Source organism: Cnephaeus nilssonii, assembly GCF_951640355.1.
Source record: "Cnephaeus nilssonii genome assembly, chromosome: 21".
NCBI lineage: Eukaryota > Metazoa > Chordata > Mammalia > Chiroptera > Vespertilionidae > Cnephaeus > Cnephaeus nilssonii.
In genome coordinates, this window is record NC_137092.1 from 26861027 (window position 1) to 26886719 (window position 25693).

General features: G+C 39.2%; 1 protein-coding gene across 2 annotated transcripts in view; it reads left to right on the top strand.

Moving 5' to 3' along the window:
* The window catches only part of HMCN1 (hemicentin 1), a 379828-nt gene that overhangs the window by 237439 nt on the left and 116696 nt on the right, over positions 1-25693 (top strand). For both annotated transcript variants that reach the window (XM_079760677.1, XM_079760678.1), the window contains exons 36-46: positions 2231-2354; positions 7074-7175; positions 8122-8298; positions 9075-9226; positions 11170-11293; positions 16516-16691; positions 19259-19355; positions 20163-20285; positions 21352-21513; positions 23188-23469; positions 24533-24700. In XM_079760677.1, coding sequence (XP_079616803.1) covers positions 2231-2354; positions 7074-7175; positions 8122-8298; positions 9075-9226; positions 11170-11293; positions 16516-16691; positions 19259-19355; positions 20163-20285; positions 21352-21513; positions 23188-23469; positions 24533-24700 — 1687 coding nt within the window. The remainder of the gene's footprint in view (positions 1-2230; positions 2355-7073; positions 7176-8121; positions 8299-9074; positions 9227-11169; positions 11294-16515; positions 16692-19258; positions 19356-20162; positions 20286-21351; positions 21514-23187; positions 23470-24532; positions 24701-25693) is intronic.

Below are 25693 nucleotides of genomic sequence, written 5' to 3' on the forward strand. Positions count from 1 at the left end.
GACGACACCTCTGAAAGACCTGAAAGCAGCCAGTGGAGTGAGGAACAGAGAGCCAGAGTGAATGAGTGTTATTAGGGGAGACCAGAGAGAGCAGGCAGGGGGCACTTAAGTAATATTAATGATTTTCTTTTTACTGCAAAGCAATGAGAAATCTTTGAAGGGTTTTAAGAGACGAGAGACATGATCAGGGTTGCATTTTAAGTAGTTACTCAGGCTCCTTTTGGAGAATGAATTGAAGGATCAAGAGTAGATATGTGGAAATCAATTAGGATTTATTTGTGTAGGAGAGAGAAGATAGAACTTTGGACTCACATACTGGCCATAGAAATGAGGATACGTGGTTAGATTTGAGAGTTATTTATTGTTTATATTATTAGGGCTCAGTGATAGATGGCTTATGAAAGGTGAGGGAGAGGGAAGTATCAAGGAAAACTGAGGAATCTAATCTACATAAATGCATAGATTGTCATGACACTCAGTGACATAGGAGACTCTGGAAGAGGACGAGTTTGTGGCGGGGGAGGGTGGAGGGAAGAGGGACCTGTGATTTGAGTTTTAGATTTTGGGGGTTGAGTTGACTTTGAAACAAACTAGTGAAAATGTCAAGTAGACCACTGAGTATGTTCCTGGAGCTCAAAGGAGAGCTCTGGCTGGAGATGCCGACACTTAGATGATATTTGAAACCATGGTCACAGTTGATTTGATCCAAGGGAAGAATAAAGGGTAAGAAATAGGAGAAAGAACTGACTGAGTTCAAAGTCATAAGAAATCATGGCATTTAAAGGCTATGTGCAAAAATCCAGAAGGGAATATAAACATATGAATGTGCTGCTTAACATATTTAGGACGTATGGCTGGAGAATAGTGGGAGTTTACATGGGAGTGTATGGAGAGAAGATCATTTGGGGTCAGAATGTGGTAAGCCTGGAGGGCGATGTTGAGCTGGGATTTCATTCTGGGCAAAGTAGTGAGCCATGAACAAGCTTTGAGGGAGGACTGGTAAAAGGATCAAATTTACATTGTGGACAAATTATTCTGGCAACAGCGTGCAAGATAGATTAAGAGTTTGGGAGGTTGGAGACACTGGAATATAAATTAAGCTATTATAATCCCACAGTGGCTGTGAGGATGGAAAATAGGGGATCTGAGAAACATCGAGTGGTATAGTTAATAGGAGAGTCATAGTGGGCTCCAAAGCCTAGACGACTGGGAGCAGAGTGGGTGCCATTAAACCAAGTTGGAAGCATGCAGTGGGAAGTAGGTTTAGAGATGCAGGAAATAATTATAAGCTTTGTTCTGGACATGTTAAATTTTGTGTGCTAACCTGTCCAGCAGATAGCTGGAACCACAAGTGCTGAGCTCAGGAGAGAAGCTGAGGCCAACACTGTAAATTTAGGAGTCTGCACAGGATTCTTCACTGAAGCCAAGAGTTTGGCTGAAAACTACCAGAAAATTTAGTTTCCTCTTTTCTGGGACAGATTCTGTAAAGTCATCTAAGGAAGTCAGAGAATGAGAACTGAGGGAAAATACTGTGTCTTCAGTACCCAGAAAGTAGAGTGATTCAAGGAAAAAGATGGTCAGTGAACAATGCCAAAGGCTATAGATGATGAGAAGAGAGGATGAGCTCACTCCATAGGCTGCTGGGTATTTGTCATTGGAAGTTGCTGGTAGCCTCTGAGTAGACAGTTTCAAAAAATAACCACTGAATCACCAGTTCCAAAATGATGGAGGACACTTGCAATAAGTTTAAGAGGGACGTAAGGAAAAACAGGGAAATATTTATCTGCATTTTCGTTATTTACACTTTATAATTTTTTTTACTTTTTTTCTGGCCCCCATGACCATTTAATAATAAAAAAAAGATTGTTGTTTTAAAACTTTTTATGAAGTGTGATATAAATGTGACCGTGTTTTCTCAAATAGCTTAAATTTTAATCACATAACTCACAGTGCTAAAGCCTTTTATTCAGTGGAGTTTTATGACTACCAGCAGGCTAGCCTTGGGTTATTTTGCATTTTCCAATCAGTAAGAAAAGCTCTTTAATCAAACGAGTCTATTTTCTCGTGCAGGATGAAGTGATCTGGCTCTAATCTTTTAAGAGAAAATGAAGATAATGGCATAAAAATATCATTAGATATTATAAAGTTACATGGGTTTGTCTATCTCCAAAAAGGTTTTCCAGTCCAAGATTAAGTACCAAATGCTGCTATGCTTTCTGCTCCCAATTAGATACTGTCTTCTGGCCGAGTCCTACAGATTGCCAAAACCCTGATGGAAGATGCTGGCAGATACACCTGTGTGGCCACCAATGCGGCGGGGGAAGCCCAGCAGCACATCCAGCTGCACGTGCATGGTAATGCCATCCCCACGTCCTAACAAAAGTGTATTTCTTTGCCTTTTTATTTCAAAACACCGTGGGCTCATGTTTATTGAATTTCACTGTTAAAAAGAATAAGTGTTTATTTTATTCTGTACTTAAAAAACGTAGGTTTTTTTTTTTGGTTTTTTTTTTTTTTACATTATTGTAATTATAATTGCTCGTCTTAAGATCTTTAGTTTTCAGGTTGACAAATAGGATGTGCCAGAGCTCATACATAAGTAAATACACTATCCTGTGTTGGAGTCTATTCGATTTCTGTTGACAACTTTCTGCAGAAAACTTTTGTTGAAAAGGCAGACGTTGCAAGGTTGTTCCATAGAATTGTCTGTGATCTTCTTGCCTGTAAGAGGGGTTTTGTGAGTCAAAGCTAACCTTGACGCAGGATCTTCTCTCATGGTGACCATGGACCACCTCATGAATATTACAGCTTCACAGTAAACTTGAAAGACTGACCTTGAATGTAAGACTTCAATCCCTGGAGAGTCATCAGAAAGGGCGAAGAAATACAGACTTGGACTTTCCTGAGTCAGCCAAGGATATTTGTAGAGAGTTATTCAAGATCTCCACCTAAGCACTATTCATTTTCTCTAATTCTAATTGCTGTTAAACCATTAATTAATTAATTAACTGATTAATTAATTAATTGATATATTCACTCTACATTTACTAAACCATTTAACCTAAAAGAATGCCTTAGCACCTACCTTAATTCCAGGTACATAGTAGGCAGTCAATAAATATTTTAAAAATGAAAGTGAATCTAAAAATCAAGTGAATAAAAAATCTGATGAATAGAATGGACTGATGAATATAATAGAATCAGGGACATAGAAAGGGAGTGGACTGACAATTCTCAGGGGGAAAGGGGTGTGAGGGGTGCGGGAAGAGATTGGACAAAAATCTTACACCTATGGATGAAGACAGTGGCCGGGTCTTGCCATTGTAGTCAAGAGTGACTGAAAACCAGAGTGCAGGAAAGAAACCAAGCATCCCATCAAATCCAGAGCAACAACAGAAGAGGAAAAATAGAATCAATACACAAGTCTATAAACCTGGAGTCTGATTATGGTAACAATGTGTATGTTAGCAGGAGATGCAGTTGGGGTACACACAGTTACATGGAAAATAATCAGGGAGTGGGGTACCAAGCTCAAAGACATCTGGGTCAATGTGAGAAGAAAGAAACAGAAGGTGAGTCATTGTAAGGATTTATTAAAACAATCTCCTTTATATGAACCACAAATAGAATGAAAGCAAGATATTGGACTAGCTGAAAATGTTTCATCTTACACCATCTTGACTTATCTGGATAACAGTTCATCAGCCTGAATTAATAATAAAGTGAACTTTAAATTTAATACTTATTATGACCAACCTGGAGGAATAGTTGGCTAAGTGAATATGACAGGAATCTGGACAGAAAGCTGGAATATCATCTTGACACTCGTGACCGCAATGGTGCATTGAATACAAACGACTCTAAATTTGATCTGTCCTCTTTGTTACTTGTGTTATTAACTTCATCAAGAATTGGAGATGTTTAAAAAAAAAGTGTAGGAATTTCTAAGGGATTAGTGGATGACAGATTTCAAAAAGATCTCAGAGATTAAAATGACAAGTTAATCTGATGTGTGAAACCACATAAGAATAGGATGGAGAAGAGGGGTTTAAAGATACCACACATTGAAATACTAGATGTATTAATGGCTTTCTTCAATTACTGTAGAGTTGGTAACTCAGTTTCATAATAAAGTTAATCAGTCTTAGAAATCAGTAATAGAAGCTTATAGCATGACAAACAAGAGAGGAATTGATTCTGTTATACTCCCGCTCTCTGAATGCTTCCAAAGTAACATATCTAATTCTGTTATTGTATATTAAAAGGGACATTGAAAAATCTATAAGAAAGCAGGTATCCTTTAATTTAGTTCATTCATTAATTTATTCAATCAGTTCTATAGTTGCCTTTTAAGTTAAGGTTTGTTTTTATCCCAATCTTTATTGTTGGGATAACACATTCAGCAAATGAGCATTTATGACACTTGTCATCCAGAAGTGTTCAGTCTTAACAAACTCAGCCTTCCCTGTTAATGTTTTTCTTTCTTATACAAAAGACTAGTGGCCCAGTGCACGAATCCATACACATTGAAAGAAAATTAATTGGAAGAAATATTTTAATATCGCTATTGGCCCTTTCTCTATAATAGAAGTGTCAACCAAATTCACAATCGACAATGACAGATTGAAACACACGCGTGCGGTTGGCTCCCGCGAGAGCTTTCTATGTATGGCGTATGCATGAGTCAACTTAGGCTTTTATATATATAGATCATAGATCCTTCCATTCTTCCCAAGAATGGAAAAAAAAAAAAAGTCTTTCTAAAAGGTGAAGTAAGGGTCCATGGTCTCCTGGACTGAAGACCAAGTCATGATCGCGAGAAGAGGAGCGTTCTTATGATTTCCTGGGTTTTCCAGGGGAGTTCTATGCATCACAAGAGGCAGAGACTCTCTGTAGGTGGTCCTCTTGATCATCAAGGGTTCATAATTCTGGAAGTTCTAATTCTCCAGACCAAGCTAAGAAATCATATCTAAACCTCAGGTATTTGCCAAGTGAGACAGATGTGTCCACACACAAACAATAATATGGCTCAAGCATTTATTTCTTCTGCACTTAATTATTTCCGGGGATAAATCAGCCATGATGAAGCACTCAGAAGTCTCATGTGGTAGATAAAAGCACAGGCTTTGAATTGGGTTCATATACTTCCAAGTGATCGCTGTAGAACAGTGAGTTTAGATGTGAACTGTTTGAAAGTTCAGTTTCCTCATCTGTAAAATGGGGAGGAAAATGACAATGCCATAATCAGGGTGGTTATTGTGAGGATTAAGTGAAAGACTATGCGTGAAAGGCTTAGGCTGGTGTTTGGTTCCTACGCATCATCTGTAAAAAGTAGCTTAACCCCGTTTGATCAAACATATATTTGGCGCCTGGCCCTTCTCATTGCACCAACATTTTAACAAATATATCTAAAGTCCTTCACTGTTGGCCAGGAACCGTCTGGGGTCTGTATGAGTTGTCTGCTGAAAACATCAATGGAGCTTCCCTTAATTTAATTTTATTATTTTAAAGTATTTGCTTGGCGAACATTTCCTAACACCCACTTAGGAAAGGTTTCTCTATAGTTTCTGTGTTTTACTTACTAGCTCACTTGTGGCCTAAAGGAGACTTGGGAATATTGTAGTGGGAACATTTTTCTTTCTTTCTTAATGGGTAACTTCAGTTCAGGACTCTACTATACTATTTTCTTGGTATAGATGAATTTATTACTCTGTCATAATTTTGGTGGTTGGGGAGGATTAACTCACCCATATTATTTTTACATCAGTTATGTATTAATTCAAATTTAACCAAGATTTGAAAAAGTCAAATCATGCCTTTAAGTGGTTGAAGTAATAGGCAAAATCTAGCCTACGATGTGTCCAGAAGAAGGAACTGTGGTTTTGGCATGATGTGGCTTTGGAGGAAGGAAAATAGTGGGGGAAAACCAACAAGTTGCATGGAATTCGACCTCCTGCTTGAAGTATGCAGACATTTTCTCATTTTTTGCATAACATATTATTACCTTACTAATACTTCTGTCTAGAAAAGGGTTCACTTAAATTCAAATTGCAAGACTGTCTCTTTAAATGCTAGAAAGGAATAATTGAAATTACATTTGTTGAGAAGACCATTTTTTTCCATTGAATGGGCTTGGCCCTCTTTTTGGAAATTATTTGACTTTAGATATGTGTTTATTTCTGTAATCTCAAATCTATTCTATTGCTTAAATGTCTATACTTATGTCTGTACCACACTGTCTCTTTTATTCATTTCCCCCCAGCTTTATTGAGGCATAATTGACAAATAAAATTTTACATACTTAAAGTGTGATGATTTTATATATGTATACTTTGTAAAATGATGACTACAGTCAGATTAATTAACACATCTTTCACCTTATGTAGTTATGTGTGTGTGTTGAAAACACTTAAGATCTACTCTCTCCCGGTATTATTACCATGCTATACTTTAGAACCCCAGAGTTTATTCATCTTATAAATGAAGCCTTGTACCTTTTGACCAGCATCTCCCCATTTCCCACATCCCCCAGCTCCTGGTAACCACCATTCTACTCTCTGTTTCCATGAGTTTAACTTTTCCACATGTAAGTGACATCATAGAGTATTTGTCTTCCTCTGTCTGGCTTATTTCACTTAACATCACGTCCTCTAGGTTCATCCATGTTGTTTCAAGTGGCAGGGTTTCCTTCTTTCTCATAGCTGAATAATATTCTTCTGTTGTGTGTGCGTGACATCTTTTATCCTTTCATCTGTTGATGGACACTTAGGGTATTTCTATATCTTGGCTTTTGTGAATAATGCTGAGATGAACATGGGAGTGCAGATATCTATTTGAGAAACTGGTTTTATTTTATTTATCGTTAAGCACTGGTCTTTTATTCCTTCTTATATATACCCAGAAGTGTGATTGCTGGATCATATGGTAGTCATTTTAATTTTTTGAGGAACCTCCATACAGTTTTTCATAGTTGCTGTATCGATTTACATCACAGCAGCAGTGCGCAGGGGTTCTCTTCTCTCCACGTCCTGGCCAGTTTCTATGGGTGAGTGACGTGTCTGGGCTTCTTGCAGAGCCACCCAGCCTGGAGGACGCGGGGAAGATGCTGAATGAGAGCGTGGTGGTGAACAACCCTGTACAGCTGGAGTGTAAGGCCGTGGGGAATCCCTTGCCTGGTATGTTTACTTGTGGACTCTATGACTTAATAACATGTTAAGATTTCTGGGAATAGTTCAATCTGTTCATGAGCATAATGTAGTAATTACTAATAAAGAAAGGTTATAGATACATTTCAAGGTAGATAGTATTTTCACATTTTCATTACTTTAAATGAATAATTAATTGTCTTATTGTTCTTCCTGTGTCCACAAAACACATGCTGATATTTCATATATATTTATTTGGAAAAATATATTTTTATCTAGTCCATATTGGATATCTTTTTAAAAATATATATATATATATTTTATTGATTTCAGAGAGGAAGGGAGAGGGAGAGGGAGATTGAAACATCAATGATGAGAGAGAATCATTGATTGGCTGCCTCCTGCAAGCCCCACAATAGGATCAAGCCTGCAACCCAGGCATGTGCCCTTGACTGGAATCGAACCTGGGACCCTTCAATCCACAGGCTGATACGCTATCCACTGAACCATGCTGGTTAGGGCCATATTGGTTATCTTTACACATCAATCATTTGAGGAGACTATTACTGTGTTTATTCTCATCACTAGTAAGTTATTCCTAGGAGTCAATAATAATAGACATTTTTGAGGCTAATAGTGGATATATGTTTGGTTTTGATTAGATGTGAAGAGAGGAATATGTACAACAAAAAGAAATAGAACCAGTTCAAAATTTGCTCCCAAACAATATTGATGTTAGAGACAAAATAAATTTTTTTTTATAAATTCATTGTCAGGACTCTAATGCTGGCTTGGCTATTCATGTTCTTCTTAAGGTTACTTACTCAAAAGCGAAATTTAAACAGGTTAAATGAAATGATAAGCACAAGAATAAAGCAGTTGTTACTGTTTGAGTTAAGCTCTAATTTAGTGCAGGAATTGAGCTTTTCTAAGAAACAAATTAAACAGATGGGCCTCTCCCCTCTTGCCCTTGCAGTGATCACATGGTACAAAGATAATCGTCCGCTCTCAGGTTCCACCAGTGTGGCTTTCTTGAACAGAGGGCAGATCATTGAGATTGAAAGCGCCCAGATCGCGGATGCTGGCATATATAAATGTGTGGCCATCAACTCCGCTGGAGCCACAGAACTATATTACAGTCTTCAAGTCCATGGTGAGTGCTGCTTCTCCTGCATTCACCCTGGGGAAAAGAAACATGCGAAATGACGAAGTCCTTCTATAAAATTCTAGTGTAAATATTTAACAGAGTGTGTTAGTATCCCCTTTATAGAAGAGTACGGTGTTCTAAAATCGATAAAGGTTTTTATTTCCTGATTCCTATAAAAATGCTTTATTTTCACAGGCTGCATTGAACTTATGTTTGCTTTTTAGATGAATTGTTGAAATAGTCATCAACCCTCTTATCAGCAATGACAATAGCCCTGTTTGTAAATACAGTACTGCCTATCAGAATCTTATTTTTAAACAAATGTTTCCAACTTATTATCTCTAATAATTCTTTTAAGAGGAGTTGGTAGTTAACATACTAGAGTGGATACAGTGGAAGGACATCAATACACACACACATGCATACATGCACCCATGCACACACACACAAGAGCCAGAAATCAAGAAATAAAAATCCACTCTGGTATCAAAAACTGGATTTCCTACACAAAGTAACAAAACCTCATTTTCCTCATCTGTAAGGTGGCGAGACTGATCATTGCCCTACTTACCTCACAGGATAAATGTGATTGGAATCCCAAATAAGAAAAGTGAAAGAACTCTCTGCACCCCCCCCCCCCCCCCACAATATATATCAATATATATACGTACCAAAACCCACAATGTGAAAACACTACTGTGGACATTACATATAATGTTCATTACTTTGAGGTGAAATCTGTGATGTGAACTTAGTTTATTTACTTGCTTATTTCTTTTCAGTGCCCCCCTCCATTTCTGGCAGCAGTAACGTGGTGGCAGTGGTGGTGAATAACCTGGTGAGGTTAGAATGTGAAGCCAGAGGCATCCCCGCCCCAAGTCTGACCTGGTTGAAAGATGGGAGCCCTGTCTCTGGTTTCGCTAATGGGATACAGGTACTCGCTGTCATTCCTTTGGTGAAATCTACTGCCTAATCATGCAATACAGGAAGTACAAGCAGATAAAGCTGTTAAAGAGATTTGGAGAATGAGGATTCACAAACGTTATCCAAAAGCGTACACATATACATTCATAACTACTATGGACACACAATTGGGATTTCTAAACAATTCGTTAAAAGCGCAGTATATTTAAGAGTTACCTTATAGCATATGTAGTGCTTTCTTTTAGATACTTTCTACCTCCCACCTCCATTCCCTGCCACCTCCACATGAGCGACCTTCCTCAAAGAAATATTCAACACCAATAAACAGGAATTTCCTTGTAGGATTTATATTTAAATGTATGAAAATCATAATGTCTCAGAAAACCATATAGAGTATATTTACTTCTACAAAATTACCAAATAAAAGCATAAGACATCATAAAGGCAACATTGTAAGAAATGAAATTAGAGTCTGAAAAAAAACAACAACTTGTTTTACACGGATTCAAAATTAAAAATACCAGAACACATATATCTCTTTTAAAGTGTACTTTAATATTATTTTGTTTATCAGAGAATGTAGTTCTCTCACCATTCTACTTCTTTATTTTTTCTTGAAATTCCAATACTTGCAGAATTTGGGATCTTAAGAGATGTAGAGTTAAGGTCAGTATATTTATTGGAGATGCAACTAGATCAATGGGCTACAGGGGCCATGAATGTGACAAATTATTTCTTTGACTGCTACTTTGCTGTTAATTTTTAACTTCTCACTTGTTCTCCCAAATTAAAATTAGGAGGAGGTTAGCTCCTCTTTTCCTTCCCCTGCTCCTCTTCCTCCCCCGGTGGCTTTCTCTTTCTCTATAGTAAGTGTGGGTGAAATTGGACCTTCGCTTGATCCTATGGAGACAGTATTACCACACTAGCATTCCCGTTGCAGGAAAAATCCTGCAATAGGGTTTCCTGCTGCACTCTACCCCGCCCTGCCCGCTCTCCTTCCTTCTCCCCTGACCCCGCCTCCGCTCCTCCCTTCTCCCCCGACCCCGCTCCTCCCTTCTCTCCCGGCCCCGCCTCCGCTCCTCCCTTCTCCGCCAGCCTGCCTGCTCAACTTCCTTCTCCCCCGGCCCTGCCTCCGCTCCTCCCTTCTCCCCCAGCCCGCCTTCTCTGCCAGCCCGCCTGCTTTTCCCTTCTCCCCCGGCCCCGCCTCCGCTCCTCCCTTCTCCCCCGCCTTGCCTTTTCCGCCAGCCCGCTCTCCTTCCTTCTCCCCTGGCCCCGCCTCCGCTCCTCCCTTCTCCCCCGGCCCCGCCTCTGCTCCTCCCTTCTCTGCCAGCCCGCCTGCTTTTCCCTTCTCCCCCGGCCCCGCCTCTGCTCCTCCCTTCTCCCCCGCCTTGCCTTCTCTGTCAGCCCGCTCTCCTTCCTTCTCCCCCGGCCCCGCCTCCGCTCCTCCCTTCTCCCCCGGCCCCGCCTCTGCTCCTCCCTTCTCTGCCAGCCCGCCTGCTCAACTTCCTTCTCCCCCGGCCCCGCCTCCGCTCCTCCCTTCTCCTCCCCCTGGCTTGCTTGCTTCTCCGCAGCTTTGCTCCCTTCTGCAGCTCTTGGCTTCTTTCTACACTGTCTTGATATGCAAATTAGCCACCATCTTTGTTGGGGTAATTTGCATATTCATCCTGATTGGTTGGTGGGCGTGGCTTGGCTGGTGGGCGTGGTTTGGACGTAGCAAAGGTGTGGTCAATTTGCATATTTGTCTATTATTAGATAGGATTGGGTCCTGGCCTTTCAGTCTTCCTCCACAGAGAGGATGGATTAAGTGATGCTTTCACACTTTAAAATAGCCAAGTGGAAATCTTTCTAGAGACAAATGTCTATTGATTAATCTCAGAATATAAGAGATAAAGCCTGTTTACATTACTCTTCCCACGGGGCATGTTGGTTATTTAGCTTTCTTATCTCTGATAGGTTCTGTCTGGGGGGCGCATCCTGGCTTTGACCAGTGCCCAAATCAGTGATACGGGGAGATACACCTGCGTGGCCGTGAATGCTGCTGGGGAGAAACAAAGGGACATAGACCTCAGAGTATATGGTGAGACACTTTAACAATGGTTTCTGCTCTGATATGGCTGTGTTTAATCCTGAGATCAGTGAGGAAAGGAAAGGGAAGTTTTTGACAATAAAGACCTATGAGCAATAGAAATGATATTATAAGATTAATTCAAATCAAATGCTCCCTTTCTACCTTGTATTTATCTTTAACTAATTATCCCTTTTTCAAGGTCTGAGAAATAATGCGTACATTAATCATGTAGGGTGTGGGTTTTATGGAGGCTCCCGAGGAGCATGACTACGGAGAGCAGCTTTATAATTTGAAAGATACAATGTCCTCACTAACGCAAGCATCTGTTCAAGAAGCTCCTTTGGTCCATTCTCCTCAAAGCCTTGACTTTACTACTTTTTAATTATATTTACAATCAGCATATACTTGCAATCAGCACTTGGTAATCAATACTGTGTCCATGAATTAAAGGCTATTTGAGATGCAAAAGTTAAACTAAGTGTAAACTTAGACTAAATTTAAGTTTTGGGTGTGGTTCCCCCCCCCCCCATCTGTGCATCTGCTGTTAAGGTACAAAAGGGAATGTCTGAAGCTAACAGCCCCCAGAACAAAGTTGGGTCCCCATTGGCCTCCATTCATAGATTACACTGGTCATTGCACATTTTAGTATATCTTTGCATTTAGAACTTTGTCAGGCTTTTTTTTCAGGGCCTTATTTCATTATATTTCTTGGTTCATGGAAAAATGAATTTGTTTCTTCTGTGGCCCCTCAAAGAATATCTGTTTAATGCAGTCCTTCTTTTCTAAATCCCACCTCACTCCCAAATAATTCACTCCTATTCAAATATATTACTTATTTTTCAAATAAGTTATAATCCTACCTAATAAAATGGTAATATGTAAATTACCATCACTCCGCTACGCCCACGATTGGGCCAGAGGGAGGCGCAGGGGGTGGGACTCGGGGTGGCTGGGGTAGCCGATTGGGCTGGCAGGACACTGAGCTCGCGTCCACGCCATGGCTGTGCTGCGAAACAGAAGGGGCCTCTGGGGCAGCGAGCTCACGTCCCGCCGCGGACCATCAAAAGTGGGGAGATGGGTGCCTGTCTGCTCTGGCACCAGGCCTTTCAGAAGCCTCCGGCTCAGAGGCTTCTGAAAGGCCTGGTGCACCAGTGAACAGGCACCCAGCTCCACCGCGATCGAAAGCGAAAGCGTGTAGGGGACCCTACACGTGCATGATTCAATCATGCACTGGGCCTCTAGTTTTTTAATAAAAAGGCCACTTGTTGCAACATGGATAGCATGCATGTCTCATTAGGCTGAAAACTCCCCATTTGCATCAGTAGACTACTAAAGGGCTCTCTATGCATCTCTCCTGTTTCTTCTGCAGTTGACATGGGTCTGTGTCAAACCTCCAGCTTTGCTGGTGCTCTCTGTCTGAGGGAGCAGAGGGTTCTGAAGTACTCATCCCCACAGGCTCCAACTCCTTCCCTTCAAGGGCCTCCTTTGTGCTTTATGGAGAACTGGAATGTGCCAACCTCAAATATCCTTAGAGAATGGTTCATCAATCAGTCAAAGCATGTGGCACAATAGCTCCTTCAGTCATCAGCAAGCAGGCGAGGGGTGACAGTAGTATTTACTGGGTGTTAGTGAGCAATGAAAATTGGGATTGGCTCCTTCCATTTCTACATTGGTTAGTGTCAAAGTGGACCTGGGAGGTGATCGGGAGTTGATGTTTTCCAGGACTTACGAAGATGTGCATCACTATTCTTTGTCATTGGCCAAGATACTTCCACACCACCCTTTTAGTCTGAAAACCCGGATCTTTCCTTTGTTGTAAGATTCAAATTTCCAGCTAAAATGGGCATATATTTGAGAATGCATATGTGTGTTTAGCATTTTAAATATATATGCATGGCAAACTACTGTAAAAATTAAAACGGGTTTTCAATCTGCAATTAGTTTCCAATCGGTGTTCTACTATTAGTATTATTTCCATACATTATATTCCTATCTTTGTAATAGTAATCTTGGCAATCTTTTGTCTAATTAGAGCCTAAAGAATGTGTATCCCCAAAGGTAAATTTCTTTCAGATATACATTGTAGAGTGTGGGGCTGGTAGGAGGAGTAGACAGTGAATAAAGTACCTTTCTCTACAGTTACAAGAGTAGGTCATTAAAATTTTTTCTCCTGGTATAAATTCACAGTATGTCCTACCATATTCTGACAAGAGAATTGAGTTTTTAAATGAACTGGATTTTTGTAGTATCTTTTCTTTAAACTTAAGCTCAGAGAACTTTGTTAGAGATCACACATTCCCCAGCACCTCAACAAGTATAACCCTATGGCAATTCTAATTTTGGTAATTAAACTTAACTAGTATAATGCGTAGGATGAGAAACAGACATAACACACCCCTTCCTAAGCAACATAACCACAAAGCAAATTAGGGATAACATCTAAGAAAGCTGAGAATCTGAAGGGTAGAAGCTTTTCTCTTCTCAGACTAAACAAAAAGTTGAAAATGAAAGACAGGACAGAAGAAATAGATGTGTTTCAGTAATATATATCCTTGGCTGTAATTAGATTTGCTTTATGTTCCTTAAGGAACACTCTATATTTTGTTTTCATTTTTCCTCTCAATTTTAAAAATCTGGTATCCTTTTGAACTTGATTTAACTCACTTAGCTGTAAAGAAAAGTGACTGAAAGAAAAGTATTTGAAAATAAATTAGCATTCTGCTTTCTTGAATTATTTCTGACTTTTACACCTACAGGGAGCCATCAAGAATTCATGCTCTTTAAAAAAAAAAAAAAAAATTCATTCTCTTTTGCCCTGGCCAGTTTGCTCAATGTTTAGAGCATTGGCCTGTGGACCAAAAAGGGTCATGGGTTTGATTCCTGGTCAACAGCATGTATCTCCATTGTGCTCCGTTGGTCCCAGGTCCCGGTCAGAGGCGTCTGTGGGAGACAACCAATCATTGTGTCTCTCTCACATTGATGTTTCTCTCTCTCCCCCCCCCAACTCTCTTTTTCTCTCCCTCTGCCTCTCTCTCTAACACTCTCTCTCTCTCCCCTCCTTCTCCTCCTCCTCCCTCCCCTTCACTCTCTAAAAAAAAAATCAGTGGAAAAAATAGCCTTGTGTGAGAATTAAAAAAAAAAAAAAAAATTCATGCTCTTTTGTAAATTCTACAAATAATCTAAGATAAATATAATTTCATACAGTTATGGCACTTTTTATCCACTGAGATCAGACTACTTGAAATTATTTCCAAGCTTTGAAATCAACTATTCTATTTAGGGCTCTCTGTGCTGAGAATCGTGAGTGTATCTGTTTTCATGATACTTTAGGAAATGGCACTAATTGTGCTGATTTTGCCAATATTATAGTAGTTTTCATCTGAAACGGGACCAGCTGTGTATCTTTTATCTGTGTCCCATGCTGAAAACAATCCCACTGTTATCCGTTCCCCATCGATGACTTTAAGCTCATCGAGAGCCAGATGTCTGTGGGTGCCATTAATTCAGCAGAAGGGGCATCATCCTACACAAATGCTCCGCTAGTCTGTTCCGGTCTTTGCACATGGCATGTCTTCCTTCAGCATCACTTCCTTTGGCTTTGGCACCTGCCCTGCATCCAGAAACAGCACAAGAAAGTGCTCTTAGTCCGTTTCATATGCCTTTCCCTCTGCGGTAGGCAGGGTCGCAGAGAAACCTCCTGGCTATAAAAACACACCGTTACAGTGCAAGTTGATCGCATTCATTGTCATTTTGCCACATGCTGCAGTGTGAAGCCCGAAACAATGGCTAGTGGACTATGACATTCTTCAGCACAAAGATTTTATTTCTGCTGAAGCATTTGAAAAGTTTTTTTTTAAAGAGTCATTTCATTGAAACTTATCTTTTCCTGTAAGACAAAACAAAAACGAGAAATCTGACAAATTTCCCGTCATCCTAAATAGTTATGGGATTTCAGGAGAAACGGATGAGGAAATTCTCCTCTGTGAATTTTGAAGTGTCCTTTTTATAGCAACAGGCTTGATTTCATCATTCGTTTGTGTATTTGAATTATTATAAATACAGGCCTGAAGGAGTCCTTGGAGAGGCTACGGAGCCCACCCTCCCATTCTTGGCAGGGCTGTACCTAAACCATCTAAGACAAATGACTGTTTACTTTTTCATACATCCAAAGGAAGGAGATTCCTTAAACTTCTCCAAGAACACATTTCAGCATCTGACAAGCCTTCGAGCCAGGGAATTCAAATCTTAATCTCATTAACATTTCACATCATTTCCTCTTTTCATGTAATTGTGAGTGTGTTGCGCAGCTGGTCACTGATTTAGTTCTTTATTGTGCCGTTTATCCCACATGGTTTTTATTCCATAGAAGGTTGACAAGGTACCGTGGAAAACCACAAAGTGCTCTGAACTGCAAGCCTGAAGACTCCTGGCTCTGCCACCAATTAGTGAGGTTATTTCAGATAAGCTGTTGTCTGTCGCCCACTTCATTTTGCACAGGGTGACTCGGTAGGCCTGGAGTATCTCTTTCACCGTTATATCTCTGTGTTTTTATTTTGCCTCTGTTACATGAAATTTATTTTCTTTTGCAAAAACAAAACAAAACATAAATAAATATCAAAAATGCATTTGCTGTAATCCATTATTTCCAAAATACTTCATGAATGATTTATTCCTTTGAAAATCTTAAATAGTAATATGGAGTTCAAGAAGTTTCTTAAATGGGCACTTGGTGAATTCCTGTTCTAAAACTTTTTTTTTTTAAAGAGAAAAGATGGTGAAAACTATTTTTGTTCAAGAGCAGCACGTTCATCTGTGATTTGTTTTAAAATATATATTTTTATTGATTTTTTACAGAGAGGAAGGGAGAGGGAGAGAGAGTTAGAAACATCGATGAGAGAGAAACACCAATCAGCTGCCTCCTGCACACACCCCACTGGGGATGTGCCCACAACCAAGGCACATGCCCTTGACCGGAATCGAACCTGGGACCCTTGAGTCCACAGGCCGATGCTCTATCCACTGAGCCAAACCAGTTAGGGCCATCAGTGATTTTTTTTTAACACTTTTGATTCTAAACTAAATGATGCAAAGAGGGTACGTTAGAATGATCGTGATCCTACATCTTAAAAGAACCAGTAGAGTTATCCAGTGTATATATATCCTGATGATTAATAATGACAAGCCGTGGGCTGTCCTGCTTGATCCTGAGGGAAACCCCATCTTTCACTTAGTTCCGCCAAATATCATGGGAGAAGAACAGAACGTCTCTGTCCTCGTCGGCCAAGCTGTGGAGCTGCTATGTCAGAGCGATGCTATCCCTGCGCCCACGCTGACTTGGTTAAAAGACGGCCGCCCCTTGCTGAAGAAGCCAGGCCTCAGAATCTCTGAAAACGGAAGTGTGTTAAAGGTAAGGCTGTCGGTGCATTTATTTCTTCTTAGATTGCTCGTAAGCTTATGGCTTCGGTATGACCCCTATTAAATTTGCCTGTCTTTACAACTGTTCTATCAATTTCATATTATAAAAAGTCTAGGAACCCTTTCATCAAGGGGGTTTGTAATATTTTTTAACATTTGGGGCTTAAGTTTTAAATATCTAATTCTTTATCCATATTTGTAGCCAGGAATCATCCAAAAATGTTTCTGGGAAACATTTGAAGAATAAGAATAATTGTTAGGAGTGCCTCATCCGTAGTCATTCAACCGATCAGCAAATACCCATCTAGGAGCTCTGGGTAGGGATGCCAAAAAGTGTAAGATGCATTTCCTGCCCTCGGTGTCTTCTAATTTCAACTAAATTTAGGAAAAATTTTCCGACGGTTAAGTCAAAAATGCACTGAGTGCTGTAAGTCTAAGTTAATGACCAAGTGGATGCATTTTGAGAAGGTAGCACGAGGTAAAGCTGTGGTTATCTAGAACCTTCTTGGAAGGTTATTTGCATTTTTATGGGGCAAAAGCCCTGATTAAGAAAGCAAGTGAGCTACTGTGACTGAAACAGAGAATTTAACAGAGCGAATATTCAGAAATAATTCTGACATGGTTGACTTGACTAAAATAAGAGTTAAGATTTAAAGCCAGCCAAAACTGGTTTGGCTCAGTGGATAGAGTGTCGGCCTGCGGACTGAAAGGTCCCCAGGTTCGATTCCAGTCAAGGGCATGTACCTTGGTTGCAGGCACATCCCTGGTAGGGGGTGTTCGGGAGGCGGCTGGTCAATGTTTCTCTCTCATCGATGTTTCTAGCTTTCTATCCCTCTCCCTTCCTCTCTGTAAAAAAAAAATCAATAAAATATATTTTTAAAAAAAGATTTAAAGCCAGCCTGAGGAATTAGGATGCAGGAATGTTTCTAAAATCTTCACAAAATAATCCTATTGAGAAATTGAAAGAATGGCTGAGTGATCTGCCCACGGTTACTAAATGGCCGAAATGGGTTGTGAATACAGGAGCATAGCTTTGACATCCATGCTGCCACCCACTCGGCCTTCCAGCCTCTTGGTCAAGGAAGGTTACTACTGGCAAGTAAGGAGAGTCTTGAGAAATGGATGATGGGAATGTCAGCACATAGGAAGCAGAGACGCTTACACAGGAGAGCAGAAGCATGGGACGAATTGGGAGGGAGTGGGAAGGTGTATGTTGGAGGCAAGAGGGTAGAGACCTTGCAAATTATGATCCTGAAATAATGGAACTATTGAGGAAGGAAAGGCCAGAATCACTGAGATTGGGAACTAGGATGAGTCAATGAGCTATACAGAAGAAAAAAAAAAAAGCAGAGAACACAGCCCCGCTCAGAGGCAGAGCCCAGAGTTCTAGAAGGCAGCTGGTAGAATGCGAAAACCTTAACTCTCACTGAATGATAGAAGGAAACAATTATATGGATACAAGCCCCAGCACTGGTAGGGGAGAGTGATGTGTGGTTAGAACTGTCAGCAATTTTCACTGAGCATAGCAGTTTATTTCTTCAGAGCACAGATCCCAAGGGGTTGGGAAGCCGGGAGAGAGATGCTGGATGGTGAAGCAACCCTGACATTCATTGAATCCCCACTTTGGAGGTTGGGCAGGCACCCTAGAGTGTGCAGGTCCCACTGAGGGGCATCGAGAGAAGACGCCCTTCGCCCCCGCTGTACTAAATACTTTCAAAGATAACTTTAACTCCAATGACTCAACTCCTTTGAATGATTTAGCAGTTGACTGTGAAGTTACTTGGCAATCAATGTCATACTGTTTGTTATAATCTCTTGTATTACCTTCTGGTATTAGTTACACTTCATTATTAAATTCGTTTTTATGTTTGAATACTTTATATTCTCAACCAGATTGCAAATTCAAGTCAGAAACCATATGTTACACTATACTTGTTTGCATTTTCTACCTGCAGTACCAGGTACAAGGTTCTAAGTAGCTGCTGAATGTTCAGTGAATGCGTGGTGAATGAGTATTGATGCATGTTGCAGATAAATACATGGAAAATGTTTACTGATATTCAATTACCTACCAGGCGCCAACCTGAGTACTAGGAGATGAGACTAACTGAATATAACATTTGGCTTGAAGAAGTTTACAAGCCCTTTTGGGAGACGAGATGTAATAAATCCATAAAAAGGGTATTATTTTACTGAACAATGTCCTAGATGTAGAAAGATTGTACACTTTAAAGCTTTAAATAACAAATTCAGAAATTGTGATTTTTTGATATTTTATTTGAATTATATTTAAAAGGCCTTTCTAGACCTTCAATGACTAATATTAGTGAAATTAAAATAAGGTTTGACATAGACAAATATTGTTGAGTCTTGGTAAGTGTTGGATGTGGATAGTGGTATGACTGTAATACAAGTTGTTGAATCTTGATTAAGTGTTGGATGTGGATAATGGTTGTATGACCATAATACAAATAAAAAATCAAAACTAACAAATAACAACAGAAAAGCCCCATTACTTATAAAGTAGAAACTGGTTTTATAGCCTGATTTTGTTTTCAGATTGAGGATGCTCAGGTTCAAGACACTGGACGTTACACTTGTGAGGCAACAAATGTTGCTGGGAAAACTGAGAAAAATTATAATGTCAATATTTGGGGTAAGTGTGATCAGTTGCTGAAAAGAAAATGATGTAGTGTGTGGTTTGACCTTTTATACTGTGTGTCAACTCTTAAAATGACATTCACATGGCTACAATTGATCATAATACATAGATGGACACGAATCAATATGTTTCGATGATGCTAACTTGTCCTGAGTATCAGCTCATATAATTAGCTCAAGAGCAACTCTAGATAGATTCCTTGAACCTGAATGTATTAATCACTGTAACTTTGTTGCCTAATGGTTCTCCTTTTCTGTCTGAGTCATATACGTTTTAGCTTCTACAACCAGGATCTTCTAATGATTGAGTGTTCTCTGTGAATGAAGAGTGGGTTGGTCAATTGAAAATAACAGGCCTATTTCTTAGATCCAATTCCTTGTCTCCATTCTTTACTGGTATTATATGCCTCTTGTTTTCCGATTCTGTTCAGCCTCTGTGATATTAAAGCTGGCTAGGTAAGAATGACTGGGTTAAGTTTATACTTGGTAAGTGCCTTAGCATTTTGATGCAAGTTATCTAAATATCTATAACCAATTCACTTCTTTGTATGCCACTCTCAATATTTTGGTAATTGAGTTTTTGCCGGTGAAAATGGGAAGTCTGCTGTAGGTATGTAGTGGATGTCTTACAGTGGACTTTTAATGTGGTGTTGATATGTCAACCTCAAGTGCTAATTATTTTCTGTGTCATTTGAATGCAAACCTTTTTTAAAAAAAAACATGTAAAGTATTGGGGAAATTTTAAATTAAATAAGTGTGAACGTAGTATTTTGTATTTCTTTCTCTTTTTTTAACCTTTCAGTACCACCAAATATTTATGGCTCTGATGAACGTGCTCAACTTACAGTCATTGAAGGGAATCTCATCAGTCTGTTATGTGAGTCAAGTGGTATTCCACCCCCACATCTCATTTGGAAGAAGAAAGGTCAGTTTTCATCCTGTGACATTTATAAAATTAAATATAATATTAGATGAATTTACATTTTATCTGACAAATATGTTAATTTATTAACAAACTTTCTGAGGGTTTGCATACTAAAATACTAGGCGGCATAATTAAATATTCAGTGTGCAACCTAGCTGTTTGGCTCAGTGAACAGAGCGTCAGCCTGCAGACTGAAGGGTCCCGGTTCGATTCCAGTCAAGGGCACATGCCTTGTTGTAGGCTTGATCCCAAGTAGAGGGTGGGCAGGAGGCGGCCAATTACTGATTCTCTCTCATCATTGAGGTTTCTGTCTCTCTCTCACTCTCCCTTTCTCTCTGAAATCAATACAAATATATTTTAAAAAAATTTTATGTGCAATGTGGCACTTCTGCACTATCCAGCTAAAAAATCTTAAATTTTGAGACTAACTGCCCCCCAGGAAAAAAAATTACATTGTTCTTTAATGAAATGCACTTCAGGGTATCTGTAATGATCAAGAATCCACCATTCAAAGAACTACCATTTTTCTTTAAAATAGGACTAAAATTATTTTCTAAAGCAAACATTTTTGCTGTATTTGTGACAGTTTTGTAATGTGTATTAAGATTAAATTCTGCAGTTGGACAGATTTTCAATTTATTTCATCAACAAATATTTATTTGTGTCTGTAAAGTATTTGGCAGATCATCTAAATGTTTAGCTGATTTAAAAAATCATTTTTGTTTTCCTGCTTTAAGATTTTATTTTGTTTGTTTTTCTAAGAATGTTTTCTTTGAAATGCAATACTGGTTGAAATTTTACCAAAATTTTGCAGATTTTCTTGGTAAACATTTCCTCCTCCTCTTCCTCCTTTTCCCTTTTTTCCCCCTCCTTCTGTTCATCCCCCTCCTAATTCTCTTCCTTATCCTCCTCCTTCTTTTATGTGTAGGATTACTTTACAGTGTCATCTGCCTTTTAGGTACTTGAACTGGAAGTAAAAAAAATAAGTATATATACTTATCGGAAAAATGTAAGCACAACACTTTGTATTGTTGCTTCATGTTCTGCCATTTGGTTTCCTTTGTAGGCTCTCTGGTGCTGGCTGACTCTACAGAGCGGGTCAGAACTTTATCTGGAGGCAGACAGTTACAGATTACAATGGCTGAAAAATCTGATGCAGGGCTCTATACCTGTGTGGCATCAAATATTGCTGGAACTACACAGAAAGACTACAATCTGCAAGTTTATAGTAAGTGATTGATTAGATACGCGCGCACACACACACACACACACACACACACACACACTCATTTAAAAACAATGGAGAATTCCAGCTCTCAGTATAACGTGCCACCTCTGTTAGTCTTAGATCTTTCTTTATCAGTTAATCATCTGACATCAAAATGAATTTAAAATCAACAAACAATAAGAGTTGATGAAGATATGGAGAAAAAAGAACCCTCATTATTTTTGGTGGGAATGTAGATTGATGCAGCCACTGTGGAAAACGGTAGGGAGGTTGCTCAAAAAATGAAAAATGGAACTGCCTCATGACTCAACAATTCAACTCAGCATATATATCCAATAAACCCAAAACATTAATTTAAAAGAATATATGCACCCCTATGTTCACTGCAATGTTATTTGCAATAGCCAAGATATGGACGCAACCCAGGTACCCATCAATAGACCAGTAGACAAAGAAGATGTGATACATGTATACAATAGAATATTAGTTAGCCATAAGAAAGAATAAAATCTTACCATTTGCAACACCATGGATGGATCTAGAGGATATTATGCTAAGTGAAATAAATCAGATAAAGAAGGACAAATAGATATGATTTCACTTATATGTGGACTCTAAAGAGCAAAATAAACAAACAAAATAGAAACAGATTCATAGATACAGAGAACAGACAGAGGTGCTGGAGGGAGAGGTTTGGGGGGCTGGGTGAAAAAGGTGAAAGGATTAAGAACTACAAATTGGTGGTTAGAAAATGTCCCAGGGATGTAAAAAGCACAGTGTATAGAATATAGACAATGATATGGTAATAACCATGTATGAATCCAGGTGGGTACTTGAAATATTAGGGGAACACTTTGCCAAGTATATGTTTGTCTGTGCTCTGGAAACTAATACAAAATAGTATTGAATGGTAACTGTAATTAAAAAATAAAATTAAAACAATAAATAAAGATTAGAGGTTGCCAGGGCTTTGTGGGGCAAGAAGTGGGGGTGTTCTTTCTTCCTAGATCCACCTCCTTCTATGCTTTCTAGCTGCTTGTTGTGGCCATTGTATGGTCTGATCAGTGGAGGAGGTGGATCAGAGGACAAAGGCAGTGTTCTCTGCTGGGGCAGTGGACTTTCTGAGTTCCCATCCTGAGGACCTCGAACCGTTCCCTCTCATCGAAAATGATTTCAGGCTGACTACTGCTTTCTCCACCACTTCCCACTCAAAGGACCACATCTCAGCTTGAAGCTTTAGATGGCCAGCACCACTTATGTTGGGGATGAATAAGAAGAGCTCAGAAGTTTTTTAGGGCAGTGAAATATCCTGAATAATGTTATAATGGTGGATATATGTCATCATACGTTTGTCAAAATCCATAGAAGTTACAACACCAAGAGTGAATTATAGTATAAACTGTAGACCTTGAGAAATCATGGTGTATTAATGTACATTCGTCAATGTTAACAAATGTACTATGATATTGATATTTAGGGAAGCTATGCTTGTGTGGGGGCAGAGTTTATGGGAACTCTGTATTTGCTGCACAGTTTTGCTATAATCCTAAAACTGCTCTAAAAAATAAAATCTCATTTTAAAAATGAATTTAACTTGGTCTGATAAAAATTTCAATAATAAAACTTAAAGAAAAAATGTTTCCTATTTTATTTTCTCTCCTTTTTTTTGTCCAGTTCGACCAACCATATCCAACAGTGGCAGCCACCCTACTGAAATCACTGTGACTCGAGGGAAGAGTGTGTCCTTGGAGTGTGAGGTGCAGGGTATTCCTCAGCCAACAGTGACCTGGATGAAAGATGGCCGCACCTTGACCAAGGAAAGGGGAATGGAAATATTGGATGAAGGTCGCATCCTTCAGCTGAAGAACATTCATGTCTCTGACACAGGCCGTTATGTGTGTGTTGCCATAAATGTAGCAGGAATGACTGACAGAAAATATGACTTAAGTGTACATAGTAAGTATAAAGAAGCTCAGTAAGTCTATTCGTGGGCTGATATAATCTGTGGCATCCTGGATGGGAGATGCGGGCTTTGAGTGTTGAGTCTTTTATGTATAGGCTATTATTTTCTCTATATATGCACCACTTCTCTAGATCAGTCTCATCACTTATCCTTCTGTGCCTGACCTCCCATTTCTTTCCTTGCTGAAATAAGCATCTATTAAATAGACTTTTAGGAAAGCATGTAGTGAGATCGGTAATGGGCATCTGCAAGTATTTTTTGTACAGTGACATCCCAACTAATGTTCTTTGATTCTGTGTTTTCCAAATTAGCTATCTTGGCTAGTATAAACCTAGGCTCCTTAGAGCTTACTGACTCAGCATCAGTTGGTCATGAGTTATACTGAAGTCAGCTTTAATATTCTAATTAGAATAAGTATAACTATGTTTGGTCTATTCCTAAATGTCATTAGGAATAGACCAAACATAGCTGTTCTCTTGGATACCTATATAATTTGATTGCACATTTTAGGTCCATAGAAACAATGGTAAATTTAAACAGACACAGTCTGATAACTTGAATCCAGTTAGGGCTCGCACAAAGTACAGTATTAATATCCTATAGTTTGCAGCCAATGTGTGAGCCAAAGCTCATGAAATCAGAACGTAGAAGAGAAAAGGAATCCATCTCAAGTATCTTTTTGTTAAGTTACGTTTTAGAATATTTGGAATTAGGATAGTTTGTTAGAAAAATCCCGCCTATAAAAAGGCCACGAATCCATATTAGAGATTTATCAGCAAAGATGAGTGACATAGAAAACCACTCACCTCCATCAGAATAACAATATGAAAGTCACTTATTGCTGTTAGTGGGTAAGAAGTAACATGTACTTCAGAGATGTCACACTAAACTACTACTACTATGACTATTAATGTCATTGATGTGGTTACTTATTTTGCTTACTGTTGACCAAAACATGGAAGTCGTATTATTAAAAATAAATTGTGTAGGATTTGGTGTTTGATACAGATTAGCTACCTTTTTTCCATTTCCTCTTTGTTTTGTTTTGTCTTGCAGCCCCTCCAAGCATCATAGGAAACCACGGGACACCTGAAAATGTCAGTGTGGTGGAAAAGAACTCGGTGTCCCTGACTTGTGAAGCTTCAGGAATTCCTCTGCCTTCCATTACCTGGCTTAAAGACGGGTGGCCCATCAGCCTTAGCAGTTCTGTGAGAATTCTCTCAGGTACTAGAACTTCTCATAGTCTCATAATCTGGTTGTCTTCTTGTGGCCACAATTTCTCCTTCATTTCTTACTTCTTCCTGTCTTGTATTTCTTTTTGATATAGCTGCTCACTATAATACCCATTGATCATTTTAGGAAAAAAAAATTTAAAAAGACATCAGAAGCTATATGAAAAAGGGAGAATCTCTGAAATTACCTCTAGATCCTTTTACAAAACAAATCCTGGCAGTCACTTATGACATAAATTATGGTGATGGCAGACTGGCCAGTGTGAGTCAGTGGTTGAGCATTGACCTATGAACCAGGAGGTCACGGTTTGATTCCTGGTCAGGGCATATGTCTGGGTTGCAGGTGCTATCCCCAGTGTGGGGCATGCAGGAGGCAGATGATCGATGATTCTCTCTCATCATTGATGTTTCTATCTCAATCTCTCTCTCCCTTCCTCTCTGAAATCAATAAAAATGTATATATTTTTTAAAATTTATGGTGATAATCAGAGCAGTGAGTACCAACCAATTTGAAAAGTGAAAAATGAAAGGCAATACTAAAATTAAAACCAGAATCTAGAGAGATTCCTGATATGTAATATACTTCCATAAGCAAGTATTTCACCTTATTCGTGACTCTAATCTGAGTTTTATATTTACAAGATAGAATAGTTTACTGTGAGCTAAGACTTTATTATTGTAAAAGAGATATTCAGCTTAGTCCTCATCTAATTAGATAAGAAAGTCTATTAGCTTCTCCTTTATGGGTCAGTTTAAGTGTGGAGAGAGGTGTCTTGGGGCATGCCACAGGAATCTGCACTTGGCCCCTTTCAGTAACGACTTGGACACACTAAGAAGATTCTCTTGCCAAGTCTGTGGTTAATAAAAAGCTTGGGTACTTAGAAGAATACCTAATGTGTTGAATGAAGACAACCCGAATTCAAACAGACCACGTGAACTTTTGAGTTGAACCTAACAAAATAAAAGTTAAATAAACTCCTGCACT